The sequence below is a fragment of the Amphiprion ocellaris genome, chromosome 23 (assembly GCF_022539595.1).
Source record: "Amphiprion ocellaris isolate individual 3 ecotype Okinawa chromosome 23, ASM2253959v1, whole genome shotgun sequence".
NCBI lineage: Eukaryota > Metazoa > Chordata > Actinopteri > Pomacentridae > Amphiprion > Amphiprion ocellaris.
The window spans coordinates 22307045-22322518 of record NC_072788.1 but is presented as its reverse complement, the minus strand read 5'-3'; the positions used below and the strand labels follow the sequence as shown (position 1 = coordinate 22322518).

The 15474-nt window shown below is 37.7% G+C and overlaps 1 protein-coding gene across 1 annotated transcript; it reads right to left on the bottom strand.

The window, feature by feature from the left end:
- Positions 1-236: 236 nt before the first annotated feature.
- Positions 237-12680, bottom strand: ccnb3 (cyclin B3). The gene is made up of 12 exons (XM_023261619.3): positions 12538-12680; positions 12236-12332; positions 11956-12039; positions 8303-8415; positions 8076-8226; positions 7893-7991; positions 7715-7807; positions 6048-6185; positions 4366-4521; positions 4115-4264; positions 1788-1918; positions 237-863 (listed from the first exon to the last, which is right to left on the bottom strand). Exons 2-12 carry the CDS (start codon positions 12317-12319, stop codon positions 791-793), a joined length of 1272 nt encoding a protein of 423 aa, XP_023117387.2. The 5' UTR covers positions 12320-12332; positions 12538-12680; the 3' UTR covers positions 237-790.
- Between the last annotated feature and the right edge of the window lie 2794 nt (positions 12681-15474).

Below are 15474 nucleotides of genomic sequence, written 5' to 3'. Positions count from 1 at the left end.
TAAGAGGAATTTTTGCACCCCCTACAAAAGAGAAAAACATATTTTAAAACAGTTTTGTTAACTGCCATTTAATTTCCTCAAACCTAAGACACTCCAGTGTCAGAAACAGTCAAAAATTAAAATAAAAATGCATGCATTTCTGTCAAATATGACTGTAAACAGACTGATGGTGCTTCCTGTCGTGCTCAGTCGCCCTCCAAAGGTCAATTCAGAGTCAAAAATAAAATAAAGAGTCATTTAACATAAAAAAACACGTCTTTATTTTTAGAGTACCCATGACAGCTGTTCAAAAGTAGCATCATCTGGTCGTCTTTTATACAAATAATTAGCATAGTGACATTAACATGATAAAAACTGTACAACGTATGAAAATATTAAGATTGTACGAAAACCTATAAAACTTGTGGGCCAGTGCTTAGTTCATTAGTAAAAATAAGCATCTACCAACATATAACACACTCTTTAAATTGTGCACTACATACACAAACACACGAGGCTTACAAATACTAATGAATTAAGTTTTTTTCCCCTTTTAACTTCTTATAATAATGTATAAAAATAAATGTCAAAGCGTATACTGAAAATGTAACACTACAAGTTCTTAATAACAAATGCCCATGTTAAAACTCTTTTCCATCAAACTGGAATAATTGTTTATATAAATGACACACTAGACTACACGTATAAATATTAAACATATTAACAAATTATATACAGGCTTGTCTAAGAGAAATTTTGATATTTTCGCTCAATTTAGACATTTATTTTTACCATTTTCAGGCCTGACGCCTCACTGGGAGGTCAAGGCGTCCTCCAGAATGTCGATATTGACCAGTGGCAAAGACGCAACTTCAAAAAACACCCTGAAAAATATTAGAGAACGAATTAATATCCAGGAAAAAAACAAAACAGAAATATTAAGGCAGAATTTGTGACAAGTTGCAAAAGGTGTCCCACAAGGCTCAATCCTGGGGTCTATTCTGTTCACCATTTACATAGACGACATATGCATTCAGTTGTAAACCTCTACGCTGATGAAAAGGTTTTGTACATTTGCTGCTAAAGCTCTTCAGCACTGCTTTGCTACGTTAACAGTTGCACACAATTAGCAAAACCTAGTTCTCAGCTCAGATAAACCAATTGCTTGAACTTCATCAGGACCAAAAATGATTAAAATTATTGCAGTTTGGTCACCTTTACGAGTAGCACAAATGTTCGGGAATTTCAAATAGAAGAGACGCAAATTTTTCAATATGTGCCCACTCTGACAACTAAACTACAACAGAAAATTGGGAATAAATTGTTTTCTCTGCAATTCTTCTGAGTTAGATAATGACAACGTCCTATAAATGCATACATCAGCAACACGACATTCACATGCCGCTGAGCACCCTTTATAACTGTGTATTAAGATTTAAAGCTGGCGATAAACATAATATTCATCACCAAAAGCTGTATGGTGAAGTCAGGTGGTTCTACCTCTCCATAAAGCATGATATACTCCTGCTATTATTTATTTATAAGGCTTCTTTTGGTTTACTACACCTTTACAATACCTCGTTACTGTCTTTTAATAAGGGCTCATATCATAAACACTTAAACAATTGACATTTTTAAAATTTAATCTTATTTTATTTGCATCTGCTGTTGTTCTGGCTGATCGATTTGTTTGTCGTTATCCAAATTAATTATTTGTGTTCTATTTTCTGACTTACCTGCATTGCAAAGGAGGCCTCCGTACATCAACGTACAGAGCTGAAAATAAACTGGCTTTAAAAAAGACTTACTTGTGAGAGTATTTGTTCCGGATGGCTCTCAGTTTATCGTCAGCCGGAGCCACAAGCATCAAGTAGAGCCTCCTGACGACTGGTGCCAAATCTGACGTCTGATAGCCGGAGTGGAACTGCAGGATGGGAGACTACAAGACAACACAATTAAAGTGGGCAAAACAAAGAAAAACACAGCAGTCGACCCCTTCAAAGTAATAAGAACGCAATTCAAATTCATCGCTCTGTGTTCATTACTCAGTCTTACACAAACATTATATCATCGCTAAATTGAAAATAAAAAAACCTTACAAGAGATGATTCTGAAGTCTGTGCGGGAACAAAATAAAATTATCTACCATCCCTTGTACTGCTGCTGCGATGATAACCCAAATTTACATGGACAAACAATTTACATTTAAATTGAAAGGAGAATCGTTCAGACGGGGCTGCAGTCTGGACTGAGGAATTCACAGTCAAACAAATGAGAGCTGAATATTGTCTCAGTTCGTCCAATAATAGGCTTTAACCAAGTCTACTACAAACAGCAGAAATGACCGACTGCAAGCACAGAGCAAATAAACGACAAAACAAAAAGAACAAAATCAGGGAGGAAAGTTTCCTTTGGTTGCATCAGATTATTGTGTAAATAAGTGCAGACATTAAGGAAATGAGAACAGATGAACAATTCATCAAAATATTGTAGAAGCTGCACTATTTTACAAGCACAATATCCAAATTGCAGGAACTGAAAGTTATTTAAAAAAAAAAGGAAAATATGTCACAACATGCCATGAAGCACTGTGGGGCTGCAGAGATGCACCAGTCTATAAATCATATTCTCCAGATTAAAAAGCATCACTGCAGGAAAAATCGCATCATTTTCATATAGTTTTCCAGTGGGACAAGAATACATAAATCCCACTAAATTCGTGATTTGTGCTCGAATAATCACAAATAATCACAATATGGGTTTTCCCTTGGTTTCGTTCTACATATATTGTTCAGCCGTAATTAAATATGACTTAAAATAAGGCTTTTCTTCACCTAAATCCAATGCATCTTTTGTAGCAAAATGTAAATAAAATTGCACCCAAAGCATCTCGTTATACACTAAAACCAAAGTTCTACAGTAACATGCTAGCTAGTCAGCTGAGAAGCTTCTATTCTCCACTCAGTTACTGCAAAATTACTTTTAAAAAGGTAAAATAAAAGTGCTGTAATGTCAGATTTATCGAACAAGTGATTTTATCCACGTTAGTTGTTTTCTATGAGTATGTTAAACATCAATATTGCAGCTAATTGTGTTCATTTAAATGTGGGAAAGGAAATCATCATCACCTACATGTAGCTAAAACTAAACATGAATGTTCTCTGTAGATAAACAATCACTCTGGAAGAAAAGGTCGACTTCCAACTAAACTCTGACCTACAATAACTCAGAACTATGAAGTGATATTCGTGTGTTAGGAGGTTTGCTGAGCTGAAAGTCAGAGTTTTTAGTGTCAGGAAGGTCTTTAACCTACTACGTCTCCATGGTAACTGATGCTGTGGAGCAGGTTCTCTTCAGAGTTTCAGATTTAAATCAGCTGGAAGAAGCATCTGCCTTTAACCAAATCATTTCCCAACGATTATTTGTGAGAGATACACATTCCTGAAAAAATGTTTTATCTGTAAACCTGTTGATCTGTCTGTTACTAAAACCACCGAATGACGGCGTATAGTTACGGTAACACGCACTGTATGCATCATGTTGCCATGGAAACCAACATGTATTCAGCTGGCGATGCAGAAATCGTATAAATATGCTTTCATGTCTGGTCCGTTTACTCTGCTGGTAGAACACTGATTAGAAAATAGTTTATTGTATAGTATATTAAATAGTTTATTCAATGAGTAACATTAGTTTGACTTTGATTTGTCCACATATTAAACTGATTTCCTGAATTATGGGACAGTGTCCGACCTAAATACACTTCAATATAATATCACGTTTAAATATATGAAGTTTAACAGCTTTAATGTGCAGCTGCATTGATCAGTAAAATAAACATATTAACACAAGTTTCTAAAAGCATTCCTGTTTTGCGTCATTCCCAGTAGCAGCACCTTTTACCGTACTAACCTTAACAACCTGTTGACTGAAGCAGTGGCTCATCATTGTTTCATTTTGTGTGGAATAAGAGTCACACGTTAAACGGCCACTTTTTAAGTTTGAAGCAGAATGTCTGGAATTTAAAACCACCTTCATGATACCCATTAAGTCTTTTTGTTTAGCGTAGTACAGCCCTCAGGACAGAGCTGCAGTGTAAGGAAGTGCTATAAATGAACTAAATGAGGTAACGTACCCATCCTCCCAGGTCTTTGGTGACCAGAGCCATCAGCAGGCAGGCCGAGGCCAGCAGCGATCCCCTCTCTGGCACCAGGTCCATGTCCATGAGGCTCATCTCGCAGTAGTAGCGAGCCAGAGTTAGCGTGTCCATGCCGGCGCTCACACACTGCAGAGAAGCCGAAGCAAATACTCAGACATGTTGTGTTGAACTCACACAAACGACCACTCCCATTTCACACCCGTGCTGAGAAATCACTCCACACACACCTTGGCGTAGCGTCTGAGGAACCGATAGGGGATGGGGATGCTGATGTCAAACGACAGCGTCTGCAGGATGTTGACCTCCATGGAGATGAGCTCCTCCCTCTTGTAGGCGTCGTCGCAGATGTACAGGAAGTCGTCGACGCAAGGCGGGCTGCGCTCCTGCAGGATTATTAAAAACATGAGTAGGGGACAGTGGGCTAAGAGGAGTCACCCTTTGTTTCAAGAAAACCATGGAAGAAATCGCTCAAGTTAGCAAATATTTATAAAAAATGTTCCATTCTACTCTCCCAGTGAAGAGAAGGAGCACATGGAGGAAGAGGTCGGCACATTTTAGTTCAGAGAACTGCTGTTAAGTCATGTTTTCATGTTTATGGAGTGTTGTGTCAGAACAGTTACTGACATATCTGAAACTATTTCACACACATGTTGGTGCATTAGTAAGCTACAATACAATTCATGTAAATATTCTTAAAGTTGTGTTGCTAGTATCCTTGTGTTCTTCTGTTTTTTCCTATTTATATTGTATATACCTCACCTCCTTAATTTACAGTTGTGTTTTCTTGCTTTTCTTTTGTCACTTTGCTGCTGTGACATTGCACATTTTCCCTTGTGGGACCAATAAAGGATATTCTATTCTATTTTATTTTACAATGTGAGGCTAAAGTGTTAGCATAAAGTTAGCACTAAACTGCCTGGATGATGCACTTTCGTTAAAATGGTGGCAGTGGGGTTAAGTTGACCTACGACTGAGGTATGTAGATGATAGAGGAGTATTTTCTCCAAAGACTCAATTTATCCTGTGCTGTGGGCAAGTTGAGCCAAGAAAACGCCTTTTTTTTTTGGAAAGCCATATTTTTAAAACATTTTATTTTACAGGGTTCCCACTCTTTCCCTGAAATTATTTTCCAGGACATTTTCAGCCGGGACAGACGCACATTACATTAAATTACAAATTACATTAAGATTATGTGTTTTTCCTCAACCTCTTAAGTCCATATGGAGCCTAATATGGCTCTGCTGGCCTACTGGAGAATTTAATGCAAAAATATGGACAAATATATATATATATATATATATATATATATATATATATATATATATATATATATATATATATATATATATATATATATATATACACACATATATTATATGCCTTAATGTTGCCCAGAATAACTTTTAACCCATTTGCATTGACAGGGGGAGGATAAATATTTTTCCAGGATAAGTTAAATGTTTCCAGGACATTTGACCTTTTTTCTCATTTTCCATGACTGGAAAATTGGTCAATCATTTTCCAGGTTTTCCAGGACGCGTGGGAACTTCTAGATATTATCGTCAGGTTCATTTTACCCCAATCTCCCCTAAGTGTTTCAGTCTTTACTGCATTTTGAATCCCTGCGGTTAATTCAGCACCAGGTCTGCTCTCACAATCCTTTTGATCTCATTCCATTCCTGTTTCTCAGTGAGCTTGTGGGTCTCTGTGACGCTCGCCTTCAGTTTTCTAGCCGTGTTCTTCAAAAGAAAACCCTCAAACCATGTTGACTGACCTTCTCCAAAGCTAAACTTTGACTGTGTTAAACTTCTAAGGAGAGACTGGGCTGTGGTTATGCTCAACAGAAGAACAACTTTTTAAAATTATGAACAACACGTTGAAGACTCACTGATTATTCCTGTGTCCTCACCTCAAACTTGGAGGCTATGAGCATGGCGGTGGAGCCGACGAGCTGCAGCATCTCCCTGTGCACAGGCGTTTTTGACAGGTAGTGGTCTGAAATCTTAACCGCCAGGTACAGGGTCTCGTGGTACAGCTCAAAGTTCTCCTACACAAACACAAACACACATCAGTCATGTGGGCACAAACAGCAACGCACAATTTGATTTTCTGTAGTTACCTTCAGGTTTCCCCACAGAGAAGCAGTGTTACAGTAGAATATGTTATAGTATAGTATGTCCTAATGTAGTATGTTATAGTATTTATAGTGTATGTTATATATGTTGCAGTATACTTTGGTATAGTATGTTCTAGTATATTATAGTATGTTACAGTACAGTATGTTGTAGCATAATTTTACAGTGTGTAGTATTGGAGTATAATATGTGATATATAATATAGTATGCTGTTGTATAATATGTTATAGTATAGTATGTTATAGTAGAAAAGGTTATAGTATGTTGTAGTATAATGTTTTTATATAGTATAGTATGTTATAGTATAATATGTTGTAGTATAGTATGATATAGTATAGAATATACTTTATCCTTTATTAGTCCCACAAAGGGAAATTTGCAACATCAAAGCAGCAAAGTCACAGTCAGAAAAATCAAGAGAACACATCTATAAATTAAAGACATAAGATATATACACAATATAAAGAAGAAAAAATAACAAAAAAAATACACACCAGGATACTCAAACACAAAATTTAAGAATATATACACAAATGAATTGCACTTGGGTTTATTGCACATGACAGTTTGCTAACTGTCATTAAGTGAGTGTGTGTGATACCAGCAGGAAGGAAGGACCTGCGGTAAACACTCCTTCACACACCTGGGGTGATCAGTCTGTCACTAAAGGAGCTGTCCACTGCTCTCAAGAGTGTAATGCATGGGGTGGGAGACACTGTCCAGCAGAGACGTTAGCTTTGCTACCATCCTCCTTTCTCCCACCACCTGCACTGGATCCAGGGGTCTCCCCAGGACACAGCTGGTCTTCTTGATCAGCCCATCAAGATTCCTTTTGCCAGCAGCTGAGATGCTGCTGCCCCAGCAGACCACGGCATAAAAGATGGCTGATGCCACCACAGAGTCATAAAAAGTCTTCAAGAGTGCCCTCTGCACCCCAAAACACCGTATGTTATATAGTATATGTTGTAGTATAATATGTTGTAGCATAATATATTATAATATAGCACGTTATAGGACAGTCTGTTGCATTGTAGTACGTCATAGTATAATATGTTGTAGTATAATATGATACAGTATCGTATGTTACAGTATCGTATGCTATAGTATTGTATGCTATAGTATAATATGTTATAATATAGTATGTTATAGTATGATATGTTGTAGTATAATATATTATAGTATGTTGTAGGTCAGTATGTTGTGATATACTATGTTATGGTATAGTATGCTATAGTATAACAGGTTATAGTGTAACAGTTTAGAGTATAATCGGTTATAGTATAATATGTTATAGTATAATCTGTCTTGTCCTAACCTCCCAGAGCTTTAATTCACAACTGTTTTTTCCTCCAGTTTACAGATTGATTACGTCTTAGCTTAATCACCCCTGAAAATCCAGCAAAACAAACTCACGCCCACATGAGCTACTGGGAAACCTCACCTGCACTTCGACCAGCCAGTCTACCAGGATCGCCCTCATCTCTGGGTTGAGACTGGGCTGCTTGGGCATGTAGTCGCAGAGGATAAACTTCTCCTGCAGGCAAGAAAATAAAAGAGATGAGACCGTGTTGCGATTGTGTCACGACTCGGTGTGAAAACAATGTCTCGGCGTGGGTCACCTCTCTCTGTTTGAGGTAGTCGAAGATGTCCTTTGCATACTCTGGACACAGGTAGCCGTCCTCAGAGTTGTCAGAGTCGATGTCAAACTCCTTCGGGATCTACACAAACGAGGACAAGGATTTAGACAAACTTTGCCACAACATTTGCACAGATTGTTCAGAAATGGATCCATTTTTATTTACCAGCTGTCTCTGAAGGTGTGCCGGCACTTGGCGGACAGCAGGGGGCACAGCATCCTCCAGCTGTTCTACTGGAGCCACCACAACCTTCTCCTCCTCGGTGTCGCTACTTTCTCTCTCGGTGGTGGTTTCCTCCGAGCTCACAGAAGATGACCTGCAGAGGGACAGAGGCTTCAAATGAAAGAAATCTAAACAGACAACCAGGTGTAAAATCTGGTTTTCAAACTTACTTTTTCAGGTTGGCTTGATTCTTTGCAGACACCGAGGTGGAGCCCGTTTTCTTCACAGCCTTCTTCCCTGCCTCCTTCTTCCTCCCTGGAATGCTGATCTGAACCTTATGAGCCTGGGAACAAAGTCAAGTAGAGATTAACTCGAAGCACAAACAGCAATTATTATCATTGTCGATTTTTATCGTTAGTCGTTTGGTCTATAATTGTCCCAAAAACGATGAAAAATGAGAATAAGTGTTTCCCCAAGTCCAAGATGACATCTTCAATTGTCTTTTTTACTTTTATAGAGTGACGAAAAGAAACTAGAGAATATTTAAATTTAAGAGACAGGAATTCCAAAAGTGTGATTTTCTTAGATTACACAAGCAGATCATTTAGCTTTATAACAAACCAAGTCAAAACACACACATTTCTTTATGAGTTGTAAATTGAGATTGAAAAAGAAAAGAAAGGCACCAAACCACCTCAAGCTGAGAATCAAACCTCTCTGCTGGTCTGACAACAACAGCTTTAGTGGTTGTTAGTTGTACAAACGAGCTCAGCGATCGTTTCACACTCAGGTGAGGCAGCAGAGAAACACATTTACACCACAGTGGAGACACACTTTACACCTAAACACAGAGATGTAATGTGACATTAGCGCACACACACAGTATGACACACACACACACACACACACACACACACACACACACACACACACACTCAGAGCAACACGCGCACACAGCGCAACACGCGCACAGAGCAACACAGACACACACACAGAGCAATACACACACATCGATTTATTTTAACCCTTCGATGCACAACATGGGTTGAAAGTGACCCATATTTCATTGAATATGGGTCACTTTCAACCCATGTTGTGCATCGAAGGGTTAATATTCATAGTAATTTCTGGAATTGATCATAGAAATATCTAAAAAATATTAATATAAAGGGACTCCAACTGAATTCAGGCAACAATTCAGGTATCGCTCTATAAACAGAGACTTAATCGAGGTGTTTAAAAGTTAAATAAAGTGTTAATGTCAGCGTTTGGAAGATGAAGCCTGTTACACAACATAAAAGTCAAACAATTAAACAAAGCAGAGAAAAGTGCACAAACATGTGTGTGCAGGCTACTTATTCACACATCCAGTCTCTTATTCCTTCAGTGGAACATCAGCCAGAGCAGCTTCTCAGCCATCAAAACAGAAACCAAATGGCAAGAAAAAAGGAGCATTTCTGCTGTTATTATGACACTTCACTTCAAAAAACACCATGAACGTCACTTCAGACTGCAGAACAGAGCCACTAAACTGACTTATGTGTGAAAAATACCAAAAAATGTATTAATGGACTTTCTGACAGTATATAATCATTGAAAAGATGAAGTTTACCAAACCACATGTTGTCATGTATAGCGCTTTGCTTGCCAACTAGTTTCACGTAACCAGTTCCAATGCAATGCTGGACATCATTAACAGAGGATCCGCCCATAACCATTTCCAACATAACGACAAAACGTCATAGGTCGAGGACGTCGTAAACCGAGGACCCCTGTATTGAGCAGCAGTAACGAAGTAGAATGATGCACTTGAGGTAGGTTCCCTTCATTACATCGCATTTCCCACAATGTTTCCACATAAAATGTCAATGTTGAAAAGATATATGGTACAATCCCATCAAAAATGTCAACAAACATGAAAACTGATTATGGTGCACATGTTATAAGGTTGTACAGAAAGTGTTAAAATGAACACCTGTGCCACATACGTGTCAGACACAAACAGTCTTTAATTAAAATAAAGTACAAAACTAATCAAGGTCAGGCTGAACTCCATTTGTGTGCTTTATGTAGCATTATAGCGTATAATAAGGCAAACTCAGGTGGCATCCTTTCAACATATACGAAAGAAAAGCATTCAGGACCAACTCTCTGCGCATCTCCGTGGCCTTCGTACAAGTAAACGCAACACTATTCCCACTGAAGCAGAGCTTACAACAGTTTTACACAACAATGAGGGGATGACATGGAACAACGTGATGTGAGGAAACCAGACGTTTGCTTCAGAGCCAGCCCAAGGACAACCAACGAGCAAATACCAATGTCATCACCAGGACTTAACTGCTACACAAACTGTGGCCAGAAAGGCAATTTTCTGGTCATGACAGAAAAAAACAACGGGGTGAAAAATCAGTCATTTCAACACCATCAGCGGCAGACATATTATCACTACAATATTCTCAGTGCTGAAGAACATGAAGCTGTAAAACATGTGCAGACAATCCTGGACTAGTAGAATTTACCTGTAACTCCTTATAGCTAGAAGAGTCCAACCCGTTGTCTCCTTAAGTCACTGTCTGCAGAGATTTTGTACCTGTTTGTAGTGTTTTTTGTATGTTGTGATTGTGTCCGTTTTGTCTCTTTCTGGTGGTTTTGTACGACTTTTGTTGTGATTTTGTGATTCTTTCTTCAGTTTTTCTACCCGTTTGTGGTGTGTTTTTGAGAGTTTGTTGTATTTTTGTTGCTTTCTGTTGGTATTGTGCATTTGTTTGTGATTTTGTGATTCGTTTTTGAGCTTTTTGTCTCTGTAGTGATTTTGTACCTCTTTGTGGTGTGTTTTTGTATGTTTGTTGTGATTTTGTCTCTGTTGTTTTCTCTCTTGCTGGTGGTTTTGCACATTTTTTGTGGTGATTTTGTGAATCTTTTTTGAGTTTTGTCTCTGTATAGTGGTTTTATGGTGATTCGGTGCCGCTTTCATTTGATTTTGGCTGAATTTCATCTGATTCAACTCAAAAATCACAATGGGAAACAGTTCAGTCTAAAATTTAGAATATATCAGGCAGTGCAAGGTTTATGTGTCACACTGTTGATGTTATCTTATGTGGTTACGCTTAATCTCAAATTTTAATTGTAACACACAATGAATAATAAACTGAAGCTTCACTACTGAAAGTTAAATGTGCCACTGATGAACCTCAGCTTTCTAAATGCTCAACAAATAGATCAACTATTACACATCAGATAAAACAAATCACGTCAAACCTTCAAAGAGTAAAATTAAGTTGTATATTAGAAGACAGAATATGAGTAAATTTGAGGACACTGAAGTCTGTGGTGAGGAGTTTGTTGATGTGCTTTCTTCTCTTCTTTTTTGTGTTGAAATAAAAAAAATACAGGTAACATTCACAGATATTGCAAATCAAATTGCCACCAAATCACCTCAGCTTCCTAAATGCTATTACACAACGGATAAAACCAATTATGTCAAACCTTCCACTAGAAAAAATTATTTTAATATTAAAAGACAAGCAAAACAATAACTAAAAATGAGCAAGTTTGGGGGCGCTTTATTAAGTGTGTGGTGAGCGATTTGTTGTTTGTCGATGTGCTTCCTTCTCCTTTTTTGTTGAAATCAAAAAGTAAAGATAATGTTGACAGATATTGCAAGTCAAATTTCCCCCAAATGGTGAACTGTTTGATGCTTGTTGATACGTTTTCTTCTTTTTTGTATGAGTTGAAATAAAAAGTAAAGACAATGTTGAAGAAAAAAAGTTCTATACACTATTGATGAACCTCGGCTAAGTCCTATTATCTCCTGCAGAAAAGCAGTCTTCTGATGTGTCTATTTCGCTTTCACTCTCTCAAATCACAACACAGGACTCACATTGGTGATGTCGATGAAAGCTGTTCTCTTCTTTGGAGCTCCGTGAGGAGGTGAGGAGGACCTCTTCACCTGTGGGCCTTCATCCTGCAAACAGAAAACACACCACAGTGAGCCACAACAGGTGTTTATGTTGTGCATGTGCAGGGGGGGAAAAAGAGCAAAAATCACTTCCTGTGCAGACTAAGCATCATGAAGCTGCTGCACTAGCTGCTCTGTTGACAGCCGTGCAAGCATGCTGGCTTTTTAAAAGAGCAAACACATGCATGCATGTCTCTGTTACCTGGTTCTCAGTGGATGTTGCACCCAGCTTTGGGATTTTGCTCCCTGCGGTTGCTGCCTGTTTTTTTCCTCTAGATAAAGGCATGGCTGTCTCCTTTCTGCACCGTGATCATAGAAACACAAAAATGGCGGGTTGGTTTTAAAAACAAGTGATTTTTTTAGCAGATTTAGCACAATTTCGCTCCTGACAAAGACAACAAAACAGAGCATTCACGCTAAACATGGGTGGAGTTTCTCACGTCAACTGAGTCTGCGCTCAAAATATAACCCTTAAAAATCGTTAAATTTAATGTTTAACAGTACCTTATTGTATAATCCTTTCCTATTTGATCCAGTCGTTTGGTTCTGATGATTAAAACCCGCCTGAAGCTGCAGTAAACAGTCCAAAGTAGCCGCGTTCCTTCATAGACGAGAGTTCAAACAAAAGTGTTTCAGCTGCGGATCCAAATCTGCTGCGCTTCGCTCTGATTGGCTAGAATTTGAGCCAGCGGGCCAATCAGAGCGTTACTACGGATGCTGTCGCTAAGAAGCGTTTGTTTTTTAAAAAGCTCCGCCCGGTGAGTAAATGAACGAAAATGACAAAGCGTAAGGGGTAAAAATATATACATATTTTTTAAAGGAAATAATTTCATTATCCTGACTTTGGATTTTGATATGCTAAAACATTTAATTTTTGCATTTTACCATTCAGTAAAATATAAATTAAAAATTATCTCCGTCCACCTCACTTGTTGGCAAAAAAATCCAGCGAACCCTGGAGGAGGGGCGCTTTATTTTCAAACCTGCTGCAACGAATAGAGATTTAAACTCTGACGTTTTAACGCATGAGACTCGTTTTTACCGGCGATTATCTCCGTCCAGACATAGACGAAATAAACACGTGATACAGATTTTTTTTACACTAGTGCACGTGATCAAACACACAGTCAACATACATTTTATCCATTCCCATTTTTCCAATACATTATGTGTGTATTTACATTCATTTTCTACTTGTATTTAACTATTAATTCATTTATCAGACTTGCAGATCACCAGTACACCATTTATATTATTATTTTACTCTGTATTTGTTGTTTATTTATAAAAAGACAGCACACAATTAACTATAATTGCACCACAGTTAACCAGCAGCTAATTTAAATCAATTATACCCAGAAAGGTGGACAAAAAACAACAATGAAACATTCATCAGTTGTGAGAAAATAAACAATAAATAGATGGAAATCGTTAATCCTGACACTTTTATGCCTATTTCCGCTCAAAGCTGGCTTAAACACCGTAAAGCTTCCTAAATCTTTAGTGTTTGTGGTGATATAGTTCCACTTCCCTACTGCTTCAACTGAGAAAGAGTGTTTACTTTCACCTCTATTAGATGTAGTATTACTGGCCCCGCCACTTCCTGGATCAGCAATTTCAATAAAGGTTTATGTGATTTTAACTGTGTACCATTACAAGATAAGTATATTCAGCACACATGCTGTTTTAGGAGTAATTATATTTCTTTACTGCAACTCGCAAATGTTCAAATATTAATGTGTTGGAAGGCACACATGAAAAGAACTCCATTTAAGAACTATTAAGCAGACTTAAAATAGATTATGTGGATATTTATTTAGTTTTCTGAGTGCAAAAACTGGCCAATAATTGCGTTTATTTAGTATTTTTCTCAGTGTAGCATTACAGGACAAGTATATGATGTACGCGTGCACATATATATTTCATTACTACAACTCAAAAGTGTTCAAAGATTGAATTTCCCTTCGGGGATTAATAAAGCTATTGAATTGTATTGTTGGGAGGAAAAGATGAAATTAATGTTATAATAAAAGGCATTTATTGGGATTATTACACAAATCATATGAGAGAGTAATATGGGACCCTTCTCATCAAATTTTGACAGGTCCCAATCAGAAGACCCCATACTATAGCCTGCCTTATGACGTAGCAGCCTCTGATTGGACGTCTTAGGACAAAGTCCCGCCCCTTTTTAACGTGGAAGCTTCTGATAGGGACCTGTCAGAATTTGATAAGTGTCCCATATTATTATTGTTGTTTTATAAATCATTTTTTACAACAATTATTTCCAGTATTTTTAAATGCGTCATTCTTTTTTACATTTTTTTAAAACTACAAATATGGCGGATGGGGCGGGGCTAAGGGAGGGACTCTATGATGTGGCAGTCTCTCATTGGACCCCATACTATAGCCCGCCTCTGATTGGATGCCTTAGGATAAAGTCCCGCCCCCTTATGATGTGGCAGCTTCTGATTGGGACCTGTCAAAATTTGATGAGAAGTGTCCCATATTATTATTGTTTTATAAATCATTTTTTAAGACGATCATTTCCGGAATTTTGTGTCCCATATTAGTCTCTCATATGTAAATAGACAGTGTGGATGATCACAGCACTGATTGATTCATTTTAGAAATGTAAAAAAATATTTGCATCTTTAGGTCTGGTTGGTTTATTGGTGAATAACTAGTTGAATTTTGTATTTTTTTTTCAATGTAAACATCACAAGCTGTCTGGTTTTGTGAGGTTTGAATCTACTGCAATGCATTGACACAGGCTTTGTTCTTTTGTTGCTGTTATTTTGGTCTGGTGACTTTTAAAGGACAAACTTTTATTCATTTATTCATTCATCAACGAACATATAAGTCAAGGAAAATCTTTATTCTGCCTTTTGTCCAGTGTCAGCTGGTATATTCTCAAGCTCTCGTGACAAATCGAGTACAGCTACTAGACTGATGGATGGATTCATGTCTAACTGTTTTTGGCAGCTCACAGAAAAAGGCTGAATACAATACGATGGGGAATGCAGTCTGAATATTGCAAACGTTGTTCCATTTCGTCCCATTTTTTTCTGCGAGGCCGGTCTGGCATGCGTGTGATTCCCCTTCAGGCAGTCACACAAGACTGAAATGACCCTTGAAATCTATTAAAATGACTGTGCTGAGCAATGAGCTCACTGACACAAAGATCAGCATTTGCTGAATAGGAGTAGAAAGAGCTCAGTCCTTATTTCTGAAAGAAAAGCAGCTTTTTTTCAATGAAGATAACATTAAATGAATGATAAATCCAGCGCAGACATTGTTAATGTCGTAAATGACTATTCTAACTGGAAATAACAGATTTTTAACCCCTTGACGCCTCAATTTATATTTAAAAAGAAAACCTTTTGTGTCTTTTTCTTTCCAGCTGATGTTAAAATAAGTGGCGATTGTTAATTTGTCTAT

Excerpts from the sequence above, each read along its gene's own strand:
- ccnb3 (XM_023261619.3), bottom strand. The coding sequence starts at position 12,319 with ATGCCTTTATCTAGAGGAAAAAAACAGGCAGCAACCGCAGGGAGCAAA. Across the intron at positions 8,227-8,302 it reads AATCAAGCCAACCTGAAAAA|GTCATCTTCTGTGAGCTCGG; the intron begins GTAAGTTTGAAA and ends GTCCCTCTGCAG. Across the intron at positions 4,265-4,365 it reads TCCTCAGACGCTACGCCAAG|TGTGTGAGCGCCGGCATGGA; the intron begins GTGTGTGTGGAG and ends GCTTCTCTGCAG.